The sequence below is a fragment of the Nothoprocta perdicaria genome, unplaced genomic scaffold (genome assembly GCF_003342845.1).
Source record: "Nothoprocta perdicaria isolate Ctin4 unplaced genomic scaffold, notPer1 scaffold_237, whole genome shotgun sequence".
Lineage (NCBI taxonomy): Eukaryota > Metazoa > Chordata > Aves > Tinamiformes > Tinamidae > Nothoprocta > Nothoprocta perdicaria.
Window position 1 is genome coordinate 440,730 of NW_020455463.1, and position 22,966 is coordinate 463,695.

A 22,966-nucleotide genomic window follows, 5' to 3' on the forward strand; every position below is an offset into this window, starting at 1 on the left:
CTTGTCTTATCTCGCCAAGGTGGTCATGACAAGATCCCAAGCTGCTGTTGAACTGCTGCTGGCATCTTAATTGCCTGACATTTTACAGTGCAGTTTTCTGTTCAGGAATAAGATGCCATGGCTTTTTTCATGCGTTATGTGAAAAATACTGGAGAGCTTCAGCTGGTGTCTACACAAATGCCATGCTTATGTCACAGCTACACGCTAATTTGCCCTGCAGTTCTTCTCTCTTGAATGAACTGAATCTAAAATTTCCCAAGTCTGGGCAGGACTTGATACGTCAATTAAGATGTGTTTAGTGGGAGGAAGTTGATGAAATTGCTCACTGGCATTGTTCGGATCCATAGAGAGCTCCTACAGAGAGCCCCATAGACAGCTCCAGTCATAGCTCATTTCAATACAGAAATAAATAAAACAAAATTTTTTATCAGGCATGAAAATTATTTGTTTTTTTGTTTGTTTGTTTGTTTGTTTTTTGGGGCTGGTGGGAGGGGAGTAGGTTCTTTTACATTATTTCTTTGCAGAAGTACACACAATTTGTAGGGACCACTTAATGTTATTAGCACAGTGCACTGGACGCTTTTCACATAATTTTTTGTTTGCCTTGTGAAGACCATGGGCAACCCTGTTCAGAGGAGCACTAGGCATCGGCAGGTGCACTGCTGTGGTGTCCCAACAGCAAGGAAAGTTGCAGTTTGGGTGGAATTCATTTTACTTAATTTAAGGTGTCTGCAATGTAAATATTCCCTGTTCATATAAGCTGGAGCCTGTGTTCCCATTAAAGGGAACGCAAATCTATTCCATACGTTCAATGCATGGTGCCTCACTTCTTTCAACTATAGATGCCTATGGCTTCATTCTGTTACTTAAATGTAAGTATAGTTTGAGATGTCTCTGTCTACTATCTCCGGGAGGGTATGGATGTCCTAAATTACAATTTAATCATTCATAGGGATGGGATTAATTTGCCTAAAAAAAATGATTTTAGCTGCATTTCTGATATCCCACAGTGTTTAATACATTTATATGCAACTGGCAGATACTGCACAGAGCTTATTGGAGACTGACACCCTTCAGGAATGCCAGCTGGAAGCCAGGTGGGATCATCTAGTGCATCTCTGTTGTCTGTCCAACCTTAAGCATTCTATGATCTCTGTTGCATGCCCAACACAACAGATTCCATGATGTGGCCCAGAAACCAAATGTAGGTTTATATCTTAGGAACGGATAGAAATTTGCTTGGCTGCACCAGAGGTCAGTGAATCCACAGAATGCTCTGGGAAAGTTCTGTCCCCAGATAACCATGTAAATCCATGGGATGTGGGCTCCATCTGTCTGAGCCATGCAGATAAGAGAGAGCTGCAGGCGGGCAGATATCTAGAGGCCAAGCTAAGGGCTCTCGGAGGCAAAGCAGGTCTGAAAGGCTCTGGAATGGTAGATTACCAGGATGATGTTTTGAACTCTGTAAAAGAAGGAGAGATTTGTGGTTTAGCTGACATATATTCGAGACATCAACACGGATCCTCTTGTCATATTCATTTCAATTTAAGGATCAGTTGTCTCATTACAAGTGACAATGCTTTTGGGAGAAATAAGATCTAAGCAATGTGGAAGTAACTGTAAAATGAATTTTCAGAGAGTGTTTTCTTGACTTAGGAAAAATGACGCAAACAAAGATCTGAAAGTTATTAACACCATTTTGCTTTGAGGAGTTTAGATAAATGAAAATAAAGCTGAGATTAGAAAAGCCTCAAATGGATATCCTTATCTTAGCTATTTTACTTGGAATTTGGCATTCAAGTCCATGGAACAGTCTGGAAAACCTCAGCCATAAGGATCTGCTCACAGACACCCGGCATTATCCCTGATTTTTTGTGTGTGCATACATGTGAGTATGCCCATATGCATATATCCTGCAGACTACTAGAAACAATACTGATTCTTTGCATTTTCATAGAAAAAAAAACAAATGAGTGATCTGGGGCACAAATTCCCCCTCTGCACCAGTTTTTATGATGGTAGATGATGGTAGGTTTCCCATATTGTGCTGTTCTCATGCTTAAATGTAAATGCATGTGTTTTACTGAAGACAGTCAAGGCGTAAATACACTTGGCAGCATGTGAACTGGGAAGGTAAGTGGGAGCATAGCCCTGGAGTGCAAAAAATCCAACCAGAAGACTGGGAACGTAACCTAACCTCCTTCTTGTTCAGGTACGCGCATGCACACACTAAAAATGTTTGACCCAGTGCCAGAGTCAGCCCCAGCATCCCCAACCTCTTTTTCCATTTAAGTGCTAATTCGTAACAATGCCCTATCTGAGTGCTCCAAAATAGCCGGGTAGATGTCTTGTCCTTTTATAGCAGTGGCCCTATTGTAAGCCCTGGCATGTGACAGGTCGGGGAGTGACACAATGTGTGACTTTAAGAGACTGGACCAGGATAAAGCCTCTCGCTGGTGATTTGTCCTGCAGCCGCCACCTCGCTCCTGTCTGTCTGTCTGTCTGCTTCTCTTCCTCCGCAAAACAGCCCACCAGCATGCCCCCGAAGAAGCCTGAACCTAAGAAGGCCGAACCTAAGAAAGAAGAGCCCAAACCAGCACCAAAACCAGCAGAACCAGAGCCCAAAAAAGAAGTTGAATTTAACCCAGCTTCTATCAAAGTATGTATGTCTTAACCTGGTACAGAAAGGAGCAGCCAGGGCTGGTAGGGCTTGGGTTGGTGGTGTTTCTTCTGGCAGTGGTACATTGAATGGTGATGACTCTGCTTATAGCACTTGGGTTTGGTCAGAGCTAGGGTAGAGGGGATTGACCAGTTTGTCCTTCTCATCTTCAAAGTGCAAACTCCATTTCTTGCAAGTGTCCTTGATCTCATTAAGAAACTTCAAGGTGCTGTGCAGAGCAGGTTGCATGCAGATATCAGGAAGCTTGGACTGTGCTTTCAGGTGGCTGATTATTAGCCAATGGACAAGGCCATGTGTTGGGCTAGGAGTGGGCTCAGAGCGTTGTTTAAATCATCAGTGCCTGCTTTGCAGTGCACTAGGTAGACCTCACTTCAATACCACTGCCCATGGTTTTCCAGAAAAGCCCAATGGACTCTCAAAATGACTGTGTGTGTGTTCTGGAGAGCAGAGAGAAACTCAGGCAAAAATCTAGTCTTCTTGAAGGATCTCTTGCTTTCAGGGTCTCTCTTCCAAGGATTCCCCCAAGAGATAAGAGCCCTCTTTTATTTATTGTATATATCAGAAGAGTTCTACCTCAATGAACGAAGAAAAAGAGGTAGCATATTCCCACAAAAATATGACCATGAAATGGATTATCAGAGGCTAGCTTCTTAATTTATATAAATGCCACAGCCAAATAAAGATAAAAATAAAGACTAGTTCCATGAGCATGACTTGCTCTTTCTGCACCATGCACATTTGCAGGGAATACCAGAAACCCTGGCATGCATCTTTAGGCATTTCTCATCTATACTATATTCATGTGTAGACACTGCAAGGCATTATAAGATTTCTTTGCAAAGGGGTTTCCTTTAAATTGAGGAAAAGAGAGGGAGCTCTGCAGCAAAGAAAATGGGTGACTAGTGTGAGGCCTGGTGGGGGAGGGGTGGATTTCTGTCTTAAACCAGGAAAACCTTCAGATTTTTCACTTTAAATACTGATGCAAAAGAGAAATTATTTATTGATATATCAAGAAGTAGAATTCAGTGTGCAAGGAATGAATTTTTGGCATAGTGTTTAGGCTACTGACGCCAGTGTTCATGCCGTGATCTGAGAAAGGCTTCCCCTGTGACCTTGGGCAAGTGGTACGTGTTGGGATTCAGCTCTCTGTTCATGTTCCTGTACTTAAAATTCCTGCCCTGTAAGAGGAGGAGAGGGCAACTGCAATAACCTCTCTTAGAGGACACAGCTACACTCATCTGGGACACTATGCTACTGTGGTATGAAGGGGGACTAACTGCAGATAAGTTGTAATGAAAAAAATCTAAAGCCAACAGTAAAAATAAAACCTAGGAGAACTCAAAAAAAGAAAACAGTTGAACATACTCGTAGAGACCACAATTTCAAAATCATCAAATACGTTTTTCTGTAAATAGGATTTGAAATCAATTTACTTCTGCATTCTTTTAAACTATTCATTCTGCACACTTCTCCATCCAAGTTATTACTTCTCTTTCCAGTGGAATTTAAAATTATGGACTCTCCTAATGCTTTTAAAGTACTTCAAAATAAGTATTGAGTTTCTAAGTAGTACGTAAATCCAGTACTCCCATGGTAACATCTCTTGGTCTTTGTGGACAAAGTTCTGTTATTTGATATATACAAAACTGGACAGTGAAAGCACTGGTGGATGTATCATTTGGGTCTGGGATGATTTGCTTCCCTAAACTCTATAGAGAAGTGCTGCTGCTAATTGTTCAATTAAGTATTTGCATCAAAATTACATTTGTCAAAATTGAAGCTCTTTGTGCACAAGGGCTGGATCTGGCAAATATACAGCATCCTGTTTCATAAATTGAGCTCTGGTGAAGCACAGACCATCTGGTGTAGATCAGAATACCTCCCCAGATTATTGTACAACATTTGAAAAAAATGCCTTAATGAGTTTTGAAATCCTTCAAACATCCTTTTTCAGCATTCCTGGATGAGGCTGGTTTTTGTTTTCATGAAAAAGATAATACATAGTTAAAAACTGGGAAGAAAACAAACTTACACCAAAACAAAATGTTAAATATTATCAAAATGCAATGTTCTGATGGGAATGTCTTGAATTATAAATATTTTTTTCTCAGACCTTCTTATGCAACTTTATATTTGATGTTTTTAACTTTTGCAATCCAATTTTAGTATAAAAAATCAAAAACAGTCATATGAAAGAGAAAACTAGTTCTCATTTTCTTTTCCTTGACTGTTACACTCTCCTTGCATAGTAATGGTCCAAAATCATATCAAATTCTTCCTATTGTATTTCTTTCCTTGGCAGCTTCATGGTCAAGTTTGGGTCCTGTGCTTGGTTCTCAGCTACAGTGGGCTAAATATGGGTTATATCTCCTTAAGTACTCTAAGGTTTTAAAGTTACCTTATGAAGTTCTAAGGCTATATATACATAAACAGGCAGGATATGGTCCAATGCTTAAATAGTTACAAAAGAGATTGGATGGAATTCAATAATCCTTGAAACTCACTGGAAAAAAAAAAAAAGCATTCTTTTTTTTTATTGTTTTCTGTATTGTATGGCTCAGCCTATGAAGATTTATTTATTTATTTTTAAGGAAAAAGTTTTCACTAGAACTTTTCTCAAACCTCTTCACTTTGGGGAAGAGATAGCCCTAAAGAGACTTTGGAGCCAGGAGGTAGTCTTTTTTTCCTATATCCAACCTTTATTCCCAACTAGTTGTTGTCTTTTAATAGCAGAAATATTTTCCCAGAAATAGACTTTGCTATTGTGAAAAATAAGAGTTGATGATAGACAGAAATAACCTTTTAATCTGATGGACATAGAAAATAGGATCAGCTCACCTAGCCTTTGTAAAGCTTCTCCCTGCCCCCTAACAGGTCATCCATGATCAACAGAAAATATCTCTCTTGAGGTCCAGCAGTACTAGACATCTATAATGGGATGCTTCGAATCACCCTTGGGAGATGCCAATCTGTTGATTAAAGTGGGAAATGGGACAACTATTTGAGTACGAGCATTTCAGCTGCTAAAGTTAGCTGAGATGATGTGCACCCAAAGTCCAGTGAGTCCTGACTATGAAAATAAGACCATATGGAGATAGTTGGCATATGTGAGGACTTGGAAGGTATACCATGTGCCATATGCAGTTGTGCTTAATAACTACATTTACCTGGCTTGTCATTTGAAATGCTTATTGTAGCACTATGCAGTCACATAGGTGCCTTGGGGGGAAAAAGGAGATAAATCAGTCATATGAGGGAAAAAAAGATAAAGCAGTCATAGTTCGCTTTTTGAGTACTTATGTGGAGGGACTCTGCTCTTCACAGAGATCGGTCTTAAAGCCTCTCTCTAAAATATCAACTATATTTTTAAATGCCCTGCTAGTAGGGGTTGTTGGAGTGTTTTTAGGTGCCTATATGAAGAATTAATTTCAGGCTAAAGTGACTAAAATGACTAATTCAGAGGTAGTTGGCAGGGCTTGAACATAGGAGAAAGCTGTATGTGTTAATAGCAGATATATGGATAAGAAGGTCTTAAAGTGGTGAATGACAGAGCAGAACTTATAGGTTAAAAAAAAAAGAGGTCCACTCTTGAGGTGAATTTGTAGTATATATACATAAAAAAAAGATCTGTTGTTACAAAATTCAGATTATAGAAGTAATGCATGTCTGAACATGTAGGTGAGTGAGATGGGCATTGTGATCATGAATTGGAGGAGTGTGTGTGTGGGAAAGGTAGTCCCTGATCTCTAGGAGCTTTGCAGGTGCAGAAGCGGTTTTGGGCACACCTTTGGAGGATGATGTATGGTTTGTGTATCTGGATGTCTAAGGAGACCAGTCTGTGTGAGAATTGAGGGATGTGTGTTCATATCAGCATGCAAAATTTCTCAGTGCGTTGATGAAGGGAGACGGATTAGGATCCCTCTCCTCTGGTGCGGAGACAACTGCAGCAGGATAAGTATGACATATATCATGTTTGGCTTAGAAGGACATTTCCCGCGCCACGTGGTCTAGGTGCTCTTTATTGAGCAGGGGGATTGGACTAGATGATCTCTAGAGGTCCCTTCCAACCTCAACCATTCTGTGATTCATGCCATGTTCTAGCAAAATGTGGGGCTCACTTGGAGACCTTTTAGGTCTGGCCAAGTATTTCTTGAGGATTAAGGCTCACCAGTCTCTACACTGGTAAGCCTCCAAAGATCAGATGTCAAGACAGCTGAATATGGTTACAGCATTGGTACAGCCTTGCAGAGCCCTCACACATTTTTTCTCTCTCCAACCTATTTTTTGCTTTGATTTTATTCCTCACAGGTTCTCCATATTCCCACTGCCATTGGCTTTATTATTATTGGCATATGGTGCATCACTTCTACAGAGCAATTTCCCTCCTGTACTCGCATATCTGCTGGTTTCTGTAAGGTTCAAGTGAGCCTAAACTGGGCCTCTTTCCCCATCAGTGATTTTTTCATGAGATGCTCAAACACAGAGAAATTTGAGCAGCAAGCCCTTGAGGATGCAAAAATGACCAAAACATTGGCAAAAACCAGGAGACTCCATTGCAATCTTGTGGGAGTCAGTGGGAAATTTTCCCCTATTATTTTTTTATGGGATTTACCTCTGAGTCACCCTCCTTGCTGCAGACTGGTGCTCTGGCAAGGTGTGAAAACTTGTGTAAGCTTTGTTTGTGGTTTATTTTTCATTTAACAAGCTGCAAAGGCCTTTTAGATACATCCTTAGAAATTGAATTGCTCTGGTAGAATGCCTCTAGGTGCTTAGAGGAAAATATATATACATATATATATTCAGTGTAATAAAGATTCCTCCAACTTCAGAGAAAGATTTTAGATGTGACCTATTTTAGATAGTAGATACCTGCCATACTTGGCCTACCCCAAATGGAAATATGGGGATGAGTAATAGAGGGCAAAGGCTCTCACATGAGCAGGTGGCATTTCATGCCACTTAGTGACTGGGACTTTGTTTCGTATGGCTTAAGCCCTAAGTTTAACCCTTTATTCTCTTGTCCTGTATAGGGTTTTTGACCAATTTCTGCTCCATTGAGAGCAAAGATTTCGGTTAGGGAAAAGGATTTGGGGTGTGTTAGGAAAGAAAAAGAAAACTGTGGTTTACCTGTCTTGTTTCATGTATCTTCACATTAAATATTCAAGGCTAAGCTAGTCTATTTATGGACCCATTTGTGCCACTAAAGAGAAGGAAAGGTGCTTTTAGAAATTTGTTCATTTTCTTCCTGAGGCAAGCTCCTAAGCTTCATCAAATAAAGTAGAAGTAAAGAAGAAGGTGCCCTGCAGTGTAGGGACATATAAACCATGATCTGCATGCAGTTCAGGTGCCTTTGGCAGCTCATTTTTGTGCCCAGACTAACATTAATCTAAATAATTGGTGATTTGTGCTACGGTGCATAGCTCTACCAACCATGATTTCTGCTCTCTGGGAGTGTTTTGCATGGTATGGATATTGGCTAAATGTTAGCTGTTCTGCTCCAGACCCTTCTAATAGTCCAACACAACTTGATGGAGTTATTCCAAAATCCTGGCTCTGGCTGTCTGTGGAGAATAGACCCTCAAAATGCTGGATCTGACCTATCTCTACCAGGTTTGGAAGAAAGCCATGAAGTTGTGGGGACCCGACTTGACTTTTTAGGAATGATCCAATCTGGGCACTTCAGGCTGTGGTGGGTTTTGATTTCTTGGGATGTGAGCGGGATGGTAGTTATCCCACCATTTCCAAAGCCTTTGCAGCAATGAGGCTGAAATCTTCAGCTATGGCAGGTCTTTTCTCAGAAATTGGCACCTGAGATGGGCTGCATTGCCCATAAAATCCATGAAGTCTTAAGCTATGGCAGGTCTTTTCTCAGAAATTGGCACCCAAGATAGGCTGCATTGCCCATAAAATCCCAACGATGGTCATGCTCCGAATACTCCAATAGTGATTTGCTCTGGCGTTTCTGGACGGACTTCAGCAATAAGCATAATTGAAATGCCAAGCTGACACGACACCCCTCTAAAAGGCAGCTCTGCTCTTTTATTCTCCTCTCTATTTATCACTGTCCACGTCACTCCAGCAGCACAGCACATCCCCTGCCAAGCTGGCCATTGTGGGGCAGCTTTTAATAGCAGAGAAAGCGCCTTTCCATCTCCTTTTCCTCTCTCCAGGGCAGCTGCTCTGGGTTGACGTGAATTTGGCAGCTGTCTGCACAGAAATGAACAGGAGCCTGGAAGGGCAAAGGGTATTTTCAGCTTTGGGAAGCAGCACTGGCCTTGAACCGGTGGAGCTTTTCATCGGAGAGGGGACACAGGATGCTGGCAGCCCTCAGGGATGGGAGCATCTCATGGGAGGAATGTGTGGTCCAGAGCTGCCTTTTGGGTTTGGAAAGAGAAGGATGGGGGAAAAAAAAAGAAAACAGGATCAGGTTGGAATGAAGGAAAGGATTGCAAGACTGAAAAGCTGAAGGGGGAGATTGTCTTTAGGAGAGACAGTCGGTCCAAATTATGGTTTTCCTGTGATTCAGTCATAAGATATCTGTTTATGCCTCAGTTGTCCCCTCGGGATCTGGATGATGGTAACAACAGTTTGTCTCTCCTGGCTCTTCGGGATGTAAACAGGGGCTGCTCCTCGCCGACTGCCTCTGCACTTCCTAGCAAAACGAGCTGAAACGTTGAAGAAATAGTCACGTGTTAGGCAAATGCCTATCAAAACACAGCAAAAAAGGGTTTTTCTGCTGTGTACGCTGCTCGCTCTTGGGACCAAAACCGAACAGCGCTGGAAATTGGAGGAAATTTCCATATGAGTTTTCTGGGCCAAAGAAAATCTGTTTATCTCTGTATCTCGCTTGTGTTTGTAGCACTGGGTGACGTTTCTTGTAAAAATACCTTCTTTGGGGGAGATTTGAGAAGGGTGTTTGGTGACACCAGAGTGTTTTTGCATCTGCACGAAGATTTTGCTAAGGATTCTGTTTTGAAAAAAAATCTGAAGAAAAGATAAAGACAATTACCAACTTTAGCTTTTTTACTTAATTCTATAATGAAGATTTCTTTTATTGATCTGCATTAGCTGTTAATTTTGGAGGATTCTTTCCTTCTTGCATAAAAATTCCCCAAATTTTTAGTAATTGAACTTTTTTTTCAATTTGGGCTTTTTTTTCCCCTCAAAATTTTGAAATTGTTTAAGGCACCCTTAAAATTTATAATACTAACATTTCTTTTTCCTTCTTCTCAAACTCTTTTTTTTTTTTCTGCACAGTTTTCCACCTCTTTATTATGCAGTTCCAGAAAAAAAAAATAAACAAAAATAAACAACCCCAAACCCTCTCCTACCATGTTTGAAATTCATAGTGTCTAAACATTGGTCACCCAGGTCAGAGGGGCATAGAGATGTAAACAGGTCAAGTTTTCTATGCTCTTTTTGATTATATATAGTTATATATTGCTATATCTATTACATACCAATATATGTATTTTATATATATATACTTTTTTTCTATTATAACTCAGTCTAAGTTCCAGCATCAATGTTTCTTCAGGCCTGTGCCCTTTTAAAGCAAAAAATCTGGAGCTTTCTGAGTCTGTTGCTAGATGGTTACAAGCTGGGAGCATAGCAGGATTTTCTGAACATGGTTTTCCAGGGTTTGTCATGGTCAGAAGAAGCTTTGAGGAGAGCAGAGGAAGGACCTTCACTGAGTCAACCTTGGCCAAGGGCAGCCCAACTGTACCAAGGTATTTTAAATCCTCTGAAGTGAGCTTTTCAGCAAACCTGGCTTTCATCTCCTTCCATAATTTGTCTTGTAGACCTGAATTGGTCACCTCTTTTTCCTCACATTTATAGGGCAGTCGTCCCTGTGCAGTATTTCCCAGATGGCTTTTCACATGGGTGTAAAGCACAGAGAAGGCCTCTTGCCTTCAAATTTTTGCAAGCCAAGAGACAGGTTCCAGAGGATTTGCACTGCTCTCAACAGGCAGATTTTGACGCACTTCTTATTTTTCTGGTTCATTTTCTCTCCTGAGCGCTGGTCTCAGACAAATCAGAATGTGAGAGATTGTTTCTGCTTTGCCAGGGAATTAACTTGGTCGAGTTTAGGAAAAGGGGAGATGAGAGCATGACAAGCACACCCTGTTTGGGCAGCCTCTGAGGTTTTCAAGCATGTCTGCTGCAGGCCCTGACCTAGAAAGCCCTTATGGCAACACATCCTTCCACTGAAATTTATCTTCTGAGATTTTGGCCAGCGTGTTGGCTGCTTCTCCAAGACCTAGTGTGAATGTTGGTCCCAAAGGGCTTGTTGGCATGTCCACTGTTGCATGCAAGGTAGGTCTGCCTTGATTTTCAGATGGGAACTAAGACACATGTTGACATGCAGATATCATTTTATGGTTGTGTATACCAGAGGCAGAAAATGAGTGAGAGCCACCTGAACCCACAGCCTTGTGATCTTTCCAACCAACTGTGCTTCCCTGTCTGGCCTTTTGCTCTCGGCTCCTTTTCCTGTTTCCAAACTGTCCCTTGATGAGGAGCAAGTTATTAGAAGCACACTCTGCCTATGGAGCAGCTCTGTAAGAAGATCTGCATTTCTCACATAGCTGCTAAACCTCAATCAATATGGTTTTAATCACCATTTGTGTAACGTGCAATAACTATTAAATTTAAATTAAATGCACAGCTTAGAGCCTGCAGAAAGCCCTGGCCAAAGTGCTAACTTTCCCCATGCTGCTGGAAAGCTGGACTGTAGAGAGGGATTATTTATTTCTCTCATAAACCAGACAAATCTTAACTTGGAATAATAAGAAAAAAAAATGTCAAAAGTAGACATCACAGGGACAGAGATGAGGAGATTCTTAGCAGAAACATGAATTTGTTGTTTACCCCAGTTTTGGGGGAGATGCTAGCATTTGGGCAGAGGGCTCTGTGTCCAAGTCCTGTTTCGGGGGTGATGCTGGCCAAGGGCAGCAAATCTATGCAGATACTCACTGATGTTGCATGGCCTACAGAAGACACCCCATGCAAACACCCTCAAATGCACATGGCTGAAACTTGGACTCCCAAATGAAGGCACCCTTCAACTTCCCCATGCAAGTCCATTTGGGACCAATATTTTGCGTCCCTAGGAATCCTTACCTTCCCTAAGACTGTGATGGTTCTGAATGGTTTCATGCTATATCTTTCTGACATTGGACAAATATTCAGCTCCTCCACCTGCATCCTCTCTCCTCATCCAGACGAGAGACTCAGATGTTTGCTTAGACTTCGTTTTAAGATTTCCAAGCATCAAAACAACTGGTTATAGCTCAGGTATTTTAATAAACCAGCAACAACAAAGCGATATCAAAGTGCATTTCCTAGCATTATTTTATATATATAAAGACGTATATTTATATTAAATGAGTTATATTTGTATAAATATATATAAAATATAACTGTATAAAATTATCATATGCTAGCCAGTGTAAAGATGTGGGAAGAAATATGGGAAAGGAAATGGGAGTAATACTAGTAGAGAAGCAATGCCAATATAATCCCCGGATTTTTTTTCCCCCTCCTAAGCAAATTTCCTTCTTGAATTTAATATTCTGTCTCGTAGTATGTGCACAACTCGTATGGCATCCTTCCCTCTCCTCTCTCTCCTATCTGCAATCTGAATCCTAAAAAATAAAGCAGACAAGGAGAAGAGATGCTTGAATAAACGTCAATGGAAAACATTATGCTGCGTGCAGGGTATGCAGACAGCTTTCAGCCCAGCTCCCATCGAGGAGATGGTTGCGTCCCCAACTCCTAGGCAGAGCTAGCAGTAATTGCCACCGATATCAGGAGTTCTGAAGAGTTTGAGATGCTTTTCTTTTTTTTTTTTCTTTTTCCTTTTTAAGTATGAATGTTAAGAATCAGATTACTAAGGTACTCATGCTTATTTATCCCAGTTGAATATCTTGGGCCCTGGTTTTCAAGAGCTTGGTGTGGATGCACAGTTGTGACTGTGTGACTTATGCTAATATATATTATATATGCATACATGAATATACATAGAAAATACATATTTATATAGTAGGTGTGTACACACATATATACATAAATAGTATGCATGAATGTGCATGCATACCTATTTATGTATCAATCTGCATATGTTCATGTAAGCAAGTATGCACATATGCATAGATGTATATGTGGATGTGCCAGCATCTTTCACTCATGCATGCCCACATGCATCTCCTTCCCTATTTTATATACTTGCCTGGCACATATATACATTTTTATGTCCCACTGGAGCAGTGCCAGAACTGAAGACACCAACTGGACAAGCAATGCAGCCAGCCCTGGCCCAGGGAAGGAGTGTGAAATGAAGCCCTTGACCCGTCCAGGGGCAGCAAATGCTGTGTCCTGCAAAAACCAGTGGGCTCCAGTGCTTTTATGCATCTAGAGCCCAGAATAGTGGCAGTGATAATCAGCCAGCTGCATTTTCTGCATGCAAAAACCATCCCTGTTTGCAAACCTGCCCATCCCCAACTGCAAATGAGCAAAATGAAATGAGCAAAATGAAATAAGGCTTAGAGGGAACCCAGCTCCAGTTGGGAGCAGCCTGACAATAACCACGGAATGCTTGGCAAAACACAAGAAAGGGACAAAAAAATAGAGATAAAACATTCACAAGGAAAATAGCTCAGGGTTTTCAGTGCTTGTGGTTAGTGCTGACTGATAGGTACCAGTTGCAGGCTGGCAGGGGGTAAAAATGCTCTTTCTCTTTGATTTACTGGTTCAAAAAAAAACAAGCCGATGCAACCCCTTGCCCCCTCTAGAGATGAGATGTCATCATGTGTCATACTGCTCGGTGACTGCACTTCATAAGCACTGGGAATTGTGTGCAGTGTGCAGTCTGCCTCTGGCATCATTGTGTCTGGGATGGGATAGTGAGGAAATAGCGGGTCCAAAAGGGTGCTTGCTGCTGCAAATGCACCCAAATTTCTTCCTGCCTCTCCTCCCAAGTGAAACTGACTTTTCGGGATCACCATGCATTAAGATGCAGCCTGAGAAAGCTGTTGTGGGTTAGAGGTACTTGCTAATATCAACCTATTTTGGACCTTGGCACCATTTTAGTGGACCAAAAAAATGCAAAGCAAAGCTCTGAAGCATCAGTTCCAATTGTGTTCTTAGGAAACCTCAGATTTGGCTTCTTTTTTTGAAATAAACAAATAAACTTCATAGGGTGAATCAAGCAAAAGGCCCTCTGTAGACTGTAGTGAATTGAGAGTGAAAACTCTCAGTGCTGGCCAGGACTGCAAGACTGGGAAAAGGAAGTGCTTTTTTGTTAGTTAGTTAGTTAGTTAGTGTTTTGTTTATTTGCTTTCCTCAATCAAACACCTGAAATTTTGCTAAAAAATTCAAGTTCTGCAGTTGCTGTCACCCTGACCATCCCTCCAGCCAGGGCTAAGCTCTCCACACTTGAACTACTAAATAATTTGGACTGGCTAGGATTTCACATCAAATCAGGTCCTTTTTTTGTTTTTGTAAAAACTCATAAGCTGCTCAAAACTGAGACTGGGTTGCAGCGTGGTTGTGTGGTTGTTTTGAAAGAAACATGCATGCTCAGGCTGCTCTGTGAAGTGATAGCAGAGCTCTCCCAGCTGCTTGAGCGTTATTGAGGTGACTCTTTGGAGAAGGCAACCTAATCTCTTCATCGTTTTGTTCTCTAAGGCAGTTGCAGAGTGATATTTAGACTATTGCAGGTGTGAATTATGTTGCTATCCTTGCATGCATTGGGAAGGACTGCACAAGGAGTGCAGGGATGGAGGTCGGTGTTATCCTGGGCCTAACAGGGTTGCTCTGCCTTGGGTCAGGACCACATTGAGGTGGCAATCGTTGCAATGTGGATGGCGGAGAAATAAAACTTGAGCAGTGACATCTGTATCACATTGATGGAGCAGATGCTGTATGGGATAGGGACAGCATACATTACATATTGGCTTAAAATTTTCTGTGCAAGACACAAAAGCTCTTGCATGATGGGATCTTTTTGAGGATGAGCCTCAACTTCAGCTCCAACATAAAAACTCTCTTCCAGTTCCAGGAAATTTGGAGTTGCAGGGACATTTTTACTATGTCTTGCCCCAGACCTGTCAAGCTCATTTCTCACCAGCCAACCAAGTGCTTCACACAGTCTCCTTCACTACTAGTATGACCAAAAAGTCACTTAGCAACCAGGAGGATTTACGCAACTGTGTCATTTGAGACCAAAATTAGCTCAGCAAAGGGTAGTTGTTTTTAGGCTTAGTAGGGGAATGAAAATATTAGAAGGAATCAGCTTGAATTTTCAGGATGAGGTTTCAGTGACACAGAAAAGCCCACAAAAATTCTTTTTTGGCAACTCAGGGTGGTTTTGTTCAGTCTGAGAAGAGTTGTTTTTTGGGATGCTTTGGGGTGATCTAATGTGGAGGGAGTGGGATTCTTTAAATCATTTTTCATGAAAAATATCACTTCAACATAAAAATATTTGAATTAAAAGAAAGAATAAAAGGAAAACTCAACAGTATTTACAAGAGAGAACAGCTGATTTTGGAAAGCCAATGGGAAATGCTTTCATGTAAACACAACAAGAGTAATAACAACAATAGCTAATAATACCAGTGTGTCTTTTTTTTTTCTTCTTTTTTTCCTCGATGTGAAGCTGCTTACCAAATTACAAAAGTGTTTGACTTGTGCACTTTCCCGTATATCATATACAGGAAACACACTGCCTGGTGACTAATTTTCCTTGTCCAGTTTGAGGTATTCTGGCTTAGCATGACCTTAGTATGCCTTAGTATGACCCAAGAGGTACAACTCTGCTGTTGATACAGAGTCCTTCTGTCCCTATCCACGTTGAGGTCTGTGACCTTTTTCTTGGTTAGCACCCAAGCAGTGTGAAACCCATAAGTTCCCAAGAAGAGTTGTAGTGAAGTCTCCTTGGGGACTTCAGGGTCATCCTTTGGTTTCTTCTTATCCTCCTCAGAGATCCAAGAAGCCAACGACTGTCTACATCTGGCAAACAGCACAGGCAACGTCTGACATCCTCTGTGCCATAGGCTCCCATCCAGCGTTTTACAGAGGGTATTTTAAACATTTTTAATGACTTCTTCAATGGCTGCAAACATATGAACAAACATCTGCTGTTGAGGTTGGCAAAGGGGGGTGGCTGCAGAGAAACTGGGAAGCCAACTGTCAATAAATGATTGGAGAATTCAAAACTGTGTTGCTACAGGGAGAACAGACAGTCTACAAAGTGTTTTATATTTCTGGTGCTGCTCCTTGCCAGGAACCATCTCAGTTCTCCAGAGTGGCTGTATCATTCCCTTGTCAAGGCTGTGGAATTTCCCCTTTTGCTCTGGAAAATTATGGCAACACATTCCCCATCCAAGAAAGGGACTTATCAATTTATAAGCTGCAGTCCTGCCAGAGCTGGGAAAACACCGAGGTTTAAAAGCAATTCTGGGCTCTTTTAGCCCTAGAAGATATTAAGAAGAAAGAAAGAAACAAAGGAATGCAAAGTCCTGCTTGTTGGGACTTTGACCCAGCATTCTGGCTCTGGCTGAGGGCACAGAGCATCAGTGCCAAGTGGCTCTGAAGACCCTGCTGCTCTGAATCTGCTCCCTGGAGATTTGTCAGGCTGTGGTTGTCTGCCAAGCAGGCTTTTAGAGGATTGCAGTGCAACTGAGTTGATTTACCCTGATTTAAGCTCAGGGTCATGTTGCAACTCCTTCCTTGGAGCAGGAAGGTTCTTCAGTTCCATCTCTCAGTCTGCCTCTTCATTGTTCTTCACCCATTGTCTTTATTATTATGCACCACCTGAAAGTATCTGATGGGGGTGACTCCGAGACCCAACCAGCTGGGAACAACCAACTAAGACCAAACCAACTCTAAGCCCAGACCAGACAGAGGTTCTCACAAAAGACTTTGACACTCAGTTCTTGGGGGAGCAGATGAATCAAAGACCACAACATGGCAGAGCTGGTCCTGCCTTATTCTAGGCAAAAGTAGGGGCCTACAGTCCTTAAATTCTTCTAAAATTATAATAAATGGCGATGTACTGCTGTATTCCTTCCTACCTAAGGAAACCCAAATAAAAGAAAGAACCTAAGGGACCAGGTTTTGGCTGTTAAGAGGGTTAAAAAGAAAGTGTTTTTGTGTTTCCCTGTGTAGCAACATCATCTTCCTGACCTTGACCAAGACTTTGCCTCAGTTCCCCCATCTTGAAATGCAGCCTTATTTTTTTGAATAAAAAAACTTCACTGGTTTAGCTGAACATAATCGTTCATTTGTATCTTCACTTTCACTATTGTTATAGTTGAATGTTGCAAAAAACATAAATAGTTCATTGTTGTATTTGACTCAGTCCCTTCAAAATATATTTTCTGCCATTTCAAGTCAGACTGGAATAATTCTTTTCTTTTTTTTTTTTTTTCCCTCTCTTGAAAATATAAAGTAATAGCAGAATATTTTGCCTGGGCTTTTATCTTCCACAATGCCAGTATTTTTTAGCTCGTGTTCATGAAGTCCAGGTGGTGCAGCATGTAGTATCACAAGTCACAGCCCATGTCTTTGTCAAGTGTCTGCTTGCTGTACAGTGCCTTCCTACCACCAGATAATGAGCTGAACTAGAAATAACCCAAATGTCTCTCAGGCAATGCTAGTAATAAAATGTAGATGTGCCAAAAGAGAAGAGATTCAGAGGACAGAGGGTCTGGGAAGTCAAGAGCAACTGTGAGACAGTGGTAGGGTGATGGAGATGAATGGGATTTGACATGCCCATGGGCAGTAGAGGAGCTTATGGGCATCCCAGTTGTCTTGCACAGAAAGTGACAGGAGGTGGGATTCTGAGTATTAATAGGTTTAAAAAAAGTCTTTGGAAGGCAGGTGGGGGAAAGCTTGTGGAATACAAATGCAGTCTCAACACAGTAATACTGATTTTGATGGTCTTCTGGGCCTCTTTCCATCTGCTGCATTTCTGCTTCCTAAATCACTCTCTGAACAAAACTCTTTTCCTCTCCAAAACTAGCCCCATGATGGCTGAGGGAAAAATCTCACTGTTTGTAAGATTCATGTCATAGAGTATTATGAAAAGAACAGAACAGAACAGAACAGAAAAGAAAAGAGAAGAAAAGAGAAGAAAAGAGAAGAAAAGAAAAGAGAATATTGTTTCCATTCTGGGGGGCACTTGCTTCCCCCCACATAACCTGCTGGATTTTGACCAGCAACAGTTTTATTAATAGGACTCCTTTCAGCCTAAGTTATGACCATTTTATCACACAGAGTGTTACGTGCTTGAGTGAGATATTATAGGTATGTAAAGAGCAAAAATTGCCTGAGATAAGAAGCTGTAAATGGTGTAACAACTCCAAGGGGTGCCTCTCTCCAGGTCTTTCTTGAATGCAACCAGCACAATGTCATGGTTTAGGCAAGGGAACAGTAGCAAGAGAGCCACATCTGATATCACTGCCCAGCCAGGTGATAATTCCTGGCAGCCAAGATTGCTAAAACAGCAGGGAAGTTGGCATAACACTTCCCATTTGCTATGGAAAGTAATTTATGGAGAAGCCTAGTATCTGCTAGAGAGAGAGGAAGGGAAACAAAACCCCAATCGCCTTTAATCTAAATATGTCCTGAAGGCAGAGCTCATCCCACCCGCCTTCAGTAATACCTTGTGGCTGGGTAAATGATGGCTTTTCTCTCCCTCCAGTTCCATGGTGGTATATGTGGAGAAGGGAGAAAATAGCAGCAGCTGCCACCCACACATCTGTGCTGCTTTTCTGAGAGGAAGCCCTGCCTGGGCAGTGGGTCTGGTCAAACCACCTTTCCAGCTGTCACACAGAGCCTCCCACTACCGGGTGGTGTTTTTGTAGGGGCCAGTTGATTAGAGGTGAGGAATGCTCAGGCTTTCAGCCCAAGCCTTGCCTTTGATCTGGCTGTGGGAATCTGTATTTGTCCTATTTTGCTCTGGATTGGTTTCTCCCAGCCTACCGTCCTCCAAAAGGCTAGCTCAGGCTCTCTGGTTGGGATTCACCAGATTGGAAAAGGACATCTGCATCTGCGCTAGTTACCCAAGCTCTTTTTATTGCCCCACTCATTGAGGACAAGGACACAATTCAGCTGAGTGATTAACCACATCCTTAATGTGCTTTGAGCCTGAGTCCTGCCACCTTTGCTTGATACCTCCTTGTTCTTGTACTGGAAACTACTGTGGAAAGTAGATCCAAATCTGTCTTCAGATAATTCCCTTTCAGTCAAGAAACATAGGATTTACCATGGTGCTGCCATAATCATCTCAAGGAGGGGCATCAGTGGCATGATGAACTTGGGATAGGGTACAGAGAATACAGCATGGACATGAGGGCAGCAAAAAAACGGGCAAAGAATATCTGCAGCCTTGTGGTGGGAGCAGGGGTCCTAAAGGTGGGGTTATTTGAAAAGGGGAGGTGGAGGAGAAAAGAAGAGGCATCTATAGTCCCCATAAAATATTTTTGTGGGGCTTTAAGAGTTACTATATTCTCTTCTGTGGATATCACGAACACCTTGTATCATAACACAGAGATTAACATTTTTTTTTTTCTGTTTTTAACCTGGCTGTTATTATTTCTCTTTTCTAGGTTGAATTCACTCCTGATCAGATTGAAGGTGAGGAAGATCTGTTTCTCTTCTCTACCCACTAAATACCATCATGGGGAGGTGCTGGCAAGTGTTAGTGTGGACACTCGTGTGATATTTAGTGCTCTTTTCAGAAGATTGTAATTTAATTCATGCTCTTGCCCTGCTGTTCAGTGTTGTGAGTGACCCCTATACATTTGGATCCCTTCTGAGATCTTAAATCGCTGAGAATTTATACATATTACAGGATCATCTGTCCTAGTCCTTATTGTCTACTAGGGAAAGAAAGCAGAAAGAAGTGATATTATGAAGCACTCATAAAAGTCCAGTGAGGGGCTGTGATATGAACATGATCAGCTATCTTTCTATATTAACACCTGCTAATATATATCCTTGGGTCCTAAGAAAAAAGTTAGCTGTTAGGTAGTTGTTGGTATAGCAGGAGGATCCTTTGCTTTACTCATATGGACAAAGTTCAAAATTTTATATCACAGAAAAGAAGTTGGGTCTTCTGAGGGAAGGTCCTCAGATCATCCTCGAACCAGACTGGAATGGCAATGTTTGATGCAGATAGTACCTGAGATCTCTCAACTCTCTCTTGACTCTGCAAATAATCTTCTGAAGGGTGAGGGGAATTTTCATTTACTCTAATTAAACCAGAATGAAACAGTATTCTCCTTCATCCCTGCTTCAAACACTATTGACCTGGTCAAAAGGAAAGTCATGCGGCATAGAGATTAAACCCATGTAGAGTGTATTTGTTTCTTTATAGGCAATACAAGGTCCATTCCGGCAATGAGAGAAAAATAAACAAACAAACAAAATATAAAAATCCTTAGTACAAATACGTACTTTCTTTAAAAAAGTTTACTAATAAAATACAAACAGAACATCTTCCCACCCTGCCTTTGAAAATGTTTTCCCTGTATTCAATCTGTCGCATTTTTGTACCAATCTCCAGGAAAGAGAAAATAATGAAAGTCATGATTTTTTTTTTTTTTTTTTTTTGAAACAGAAAAAACAGCTTCAGTTTCTGAACCCTTTGTCCCAGTCCAGAAAACTGATATGGAAACCTCTGGCATGTTGTCCTGGGAACCCACTGCAGCTGTCCTCTTTTTTTCCAATTGGCAAGATGTTTTTTTTTACTTTAGGGATAATTGATAGATGGGGTTGAACATCTGGCATAATTTTGCTTTGGTGTTCAAAAGCTTGGCAGAACTTGGCAGCGCCTATCAAACTCAGTATAAGAAAATGTGTTGACCAGAACAGAAGAAAAAAAAATCATAGACCACCAAACCTGGTGACTGATTCAAGATCCACTTCAAGGCTTTAGATTTTGTCTTCTAACAACAGGTCAAAAGATGACTCATGATTTGAGTCAATTGCTTGTTTCAGTGAATCTACTCCTTGCCAATTCCAAAGCTATGGGAGAACCATAGGAAAAGCTCACTTCTGAGCCACAAATCTTTGAACTGTTCCAGCAGCAAAGGGCAGCTGGAATGCCTTTGGGATTAAATAGTGCCTATTTTATTTCTGTGCCTTGTTCATTCCTCTCTCCCTCCCAGCTTGAGATAGCTCAAGTGGGGATATCAGCGAATGGGAAAAGGAAGGGATATTCAGTGTATGGTGGATGCTTACCTGGCCATCAGTCAGACTTGGCTAGGAAATGGCCAATTCACACCAACCTAAGGGCTGCCCTATGAAGCAGCAGTGCAGGAGATGGTGTAAGTCATCTCTAGAAGCAACAAGTTGCATCTTATTTACAACAGTTGATTTCTGGTCTATCTGTCCTCATTGGATACTAGGAGCAGAGGTGGTAATCCTGTGTTTGTGGAAGAGAATCTCCCTGAAATATCAAAAAAAAAAAAAAAAAAAAAAAAAAAAGTGCTATGGGGCAGCAAATATCATGCCTGTGAGAAATACTATAACACTTCCATATTTGTCACAGCAGGATAGGAGAAAGTCATGCTGTGAGCCAGCACTGTAGCAAGACACTAAATCCATGTAAAGTTCATCCCATGGCTAGTTCATCAGCTCTACCATGTTCTGGGGAACAAGGGGAAAAGCATAACCCTGCTTTCAGTTCCTTGCTGTCTTTCTTTATCTCTTCTGGTCTTTTTCTGCTCTCTTCTTCTTCACCTGATCTTTGGAAGGTTCTCAGATTCTTATATTCTTAGTATGTAGATAGATAGATAGTAGATAGATATACTTAGCTAGAGCTTAGGCGAACCAGGAGTAGAATTATGCCTGCTACATAGTCCAGGGTTGTCCATGGGGTTATCACTGGCACAGGCTGTCCTCTGTGTGCTCTGAGTGACCCTGCAAATGCAGAGGAGTTGGACTAGATGATCTCTAAAGATCCCTTTCAACCTTAAGGATTCAATGATTCTATGATTCTGTGCTTGTATGCATGGGTTAAAACCTTCCCAGTATAAAAACGTGGATGATCAATAGTCCAGTGTTTGATACTGTTTTACTTTGCATTAAAAACATTGATTACAGACCAACAGTACTTGCCTTGGCATGAGAGCTGGAACTCACAGAAGCTCTGGATTAATATGTCTTTTACTATGTCTTAATATATTTCTCCTTAATTAATATTTCTCCTTCCCACTCTGTCCTCTCTCTCACAAACTTCAACTTCTTGGTCTTCAACTGAACCTGTTGTTTTCTGGTTCTTTTACAGATGTTTCAGTGTTGTACTGTTAGTTTGTCAAACTCTCTATTTCTTAAAGTCGTAACTAGGTCCAGATCACCTGCCATACAATTTTTATGGAGAATAAAAATAAAACAGACATGCAATGTATAATAATCACCTCTTTCTTTAACTTCCTTTCACCACTCACCTAGTTGCTTCCTTGTTTTGGGGTTGTTAGGTCAATATTAAGTCCATCCTGTGTGTCAGATATTCTTTGCAAAAAAAAACAAAACAAAACAAAACAACAACAAAAAAAAAAAACTGTGCAATGCCAGATTCACTTCCCTGCCTGGATAGAAGCAAATGTAATGCTTTCAATGCCAGTCCCCAAAATGTTAATCTCAGAAGGGGAAGAATGAACCCATGTGTTACACACCCATCTTTTCATGTTCTTCAGCCTTGACCACAAGTGAAATTCTCTGGTGGTGGCAAAGTATATTTATGAAACTGGATTTCTGGCCCTTCTCTCCCTCCTTTCATGGCTGAGGAGAAGAACATGATCTGTTCAAGATGGGAACATAGGTAGCAATTAGTTATATGAAAATATACACTGCTCCTGCTAGTGGTTTAACGGCTAACAGAAGGACAAAGGAGGCCATAGCCACTTTGGTGGAAACTTACGTTAAACCAAAAAAAAAAAAAAAAAAAATCAAAAATAGACTGCTTCTGAATATTGACAAAATGGAGCTTCCAACCCACAGGCTTATGCTCTGATGAGAGATGGCTAAATATACATAAAAAAAAAAAAAAAAAAAGAGATAGAGGAAAATTTGTCAGTGTCTATGATGAACTGTGAGTCTTTAGGAGATGGTGTGAAGGGTGTTTAGGTCTCAGGGCATACATAGATAGCAGGTAATGATGTACCACTCAGGGTGGTAGGTAGACTTCCTCTCCATCTGGGATGCTGAGACCCCTAGGAAAGGAGTGGATCAGAGGAATTCAGGGTGTGGGGCTCTTGCCCACTCCTTTTCACAGGG

At 41.2% G+C, this 22,966-nt stretch overlaps 1 protein-coding gene across 1 annotated transcript in view; it reads left to right on the forward strand.

Annotated features, from left to right (window-relative positions):
* Positions 1 to 2,474: 2,474 nt before the first annotated feature.
* The window catches only part of MYL3 (myosin light chain 3), a 29,710-nt gene continuing 9,218 nt past the window's right edge, over positions 2,475 to 22,966 (forward strand). Inside the window, exons 1-2 of the mRNA XM_026039671.1 lie at positions 2,475 to 2,659; positions 19,294 to 19,321. Of these exons, the coding sequence (XP_025895456.1) occupies positions 2,537 to 2,659; positions 19,294 to 19,321 (151 nt within the window). The 5' untranslated portion in view covers positions 2,475 to 2,536. The remainder of the gene's footprint in view (positions 2,660 to 19,293; positions 19,322 to 22,966) is intronic.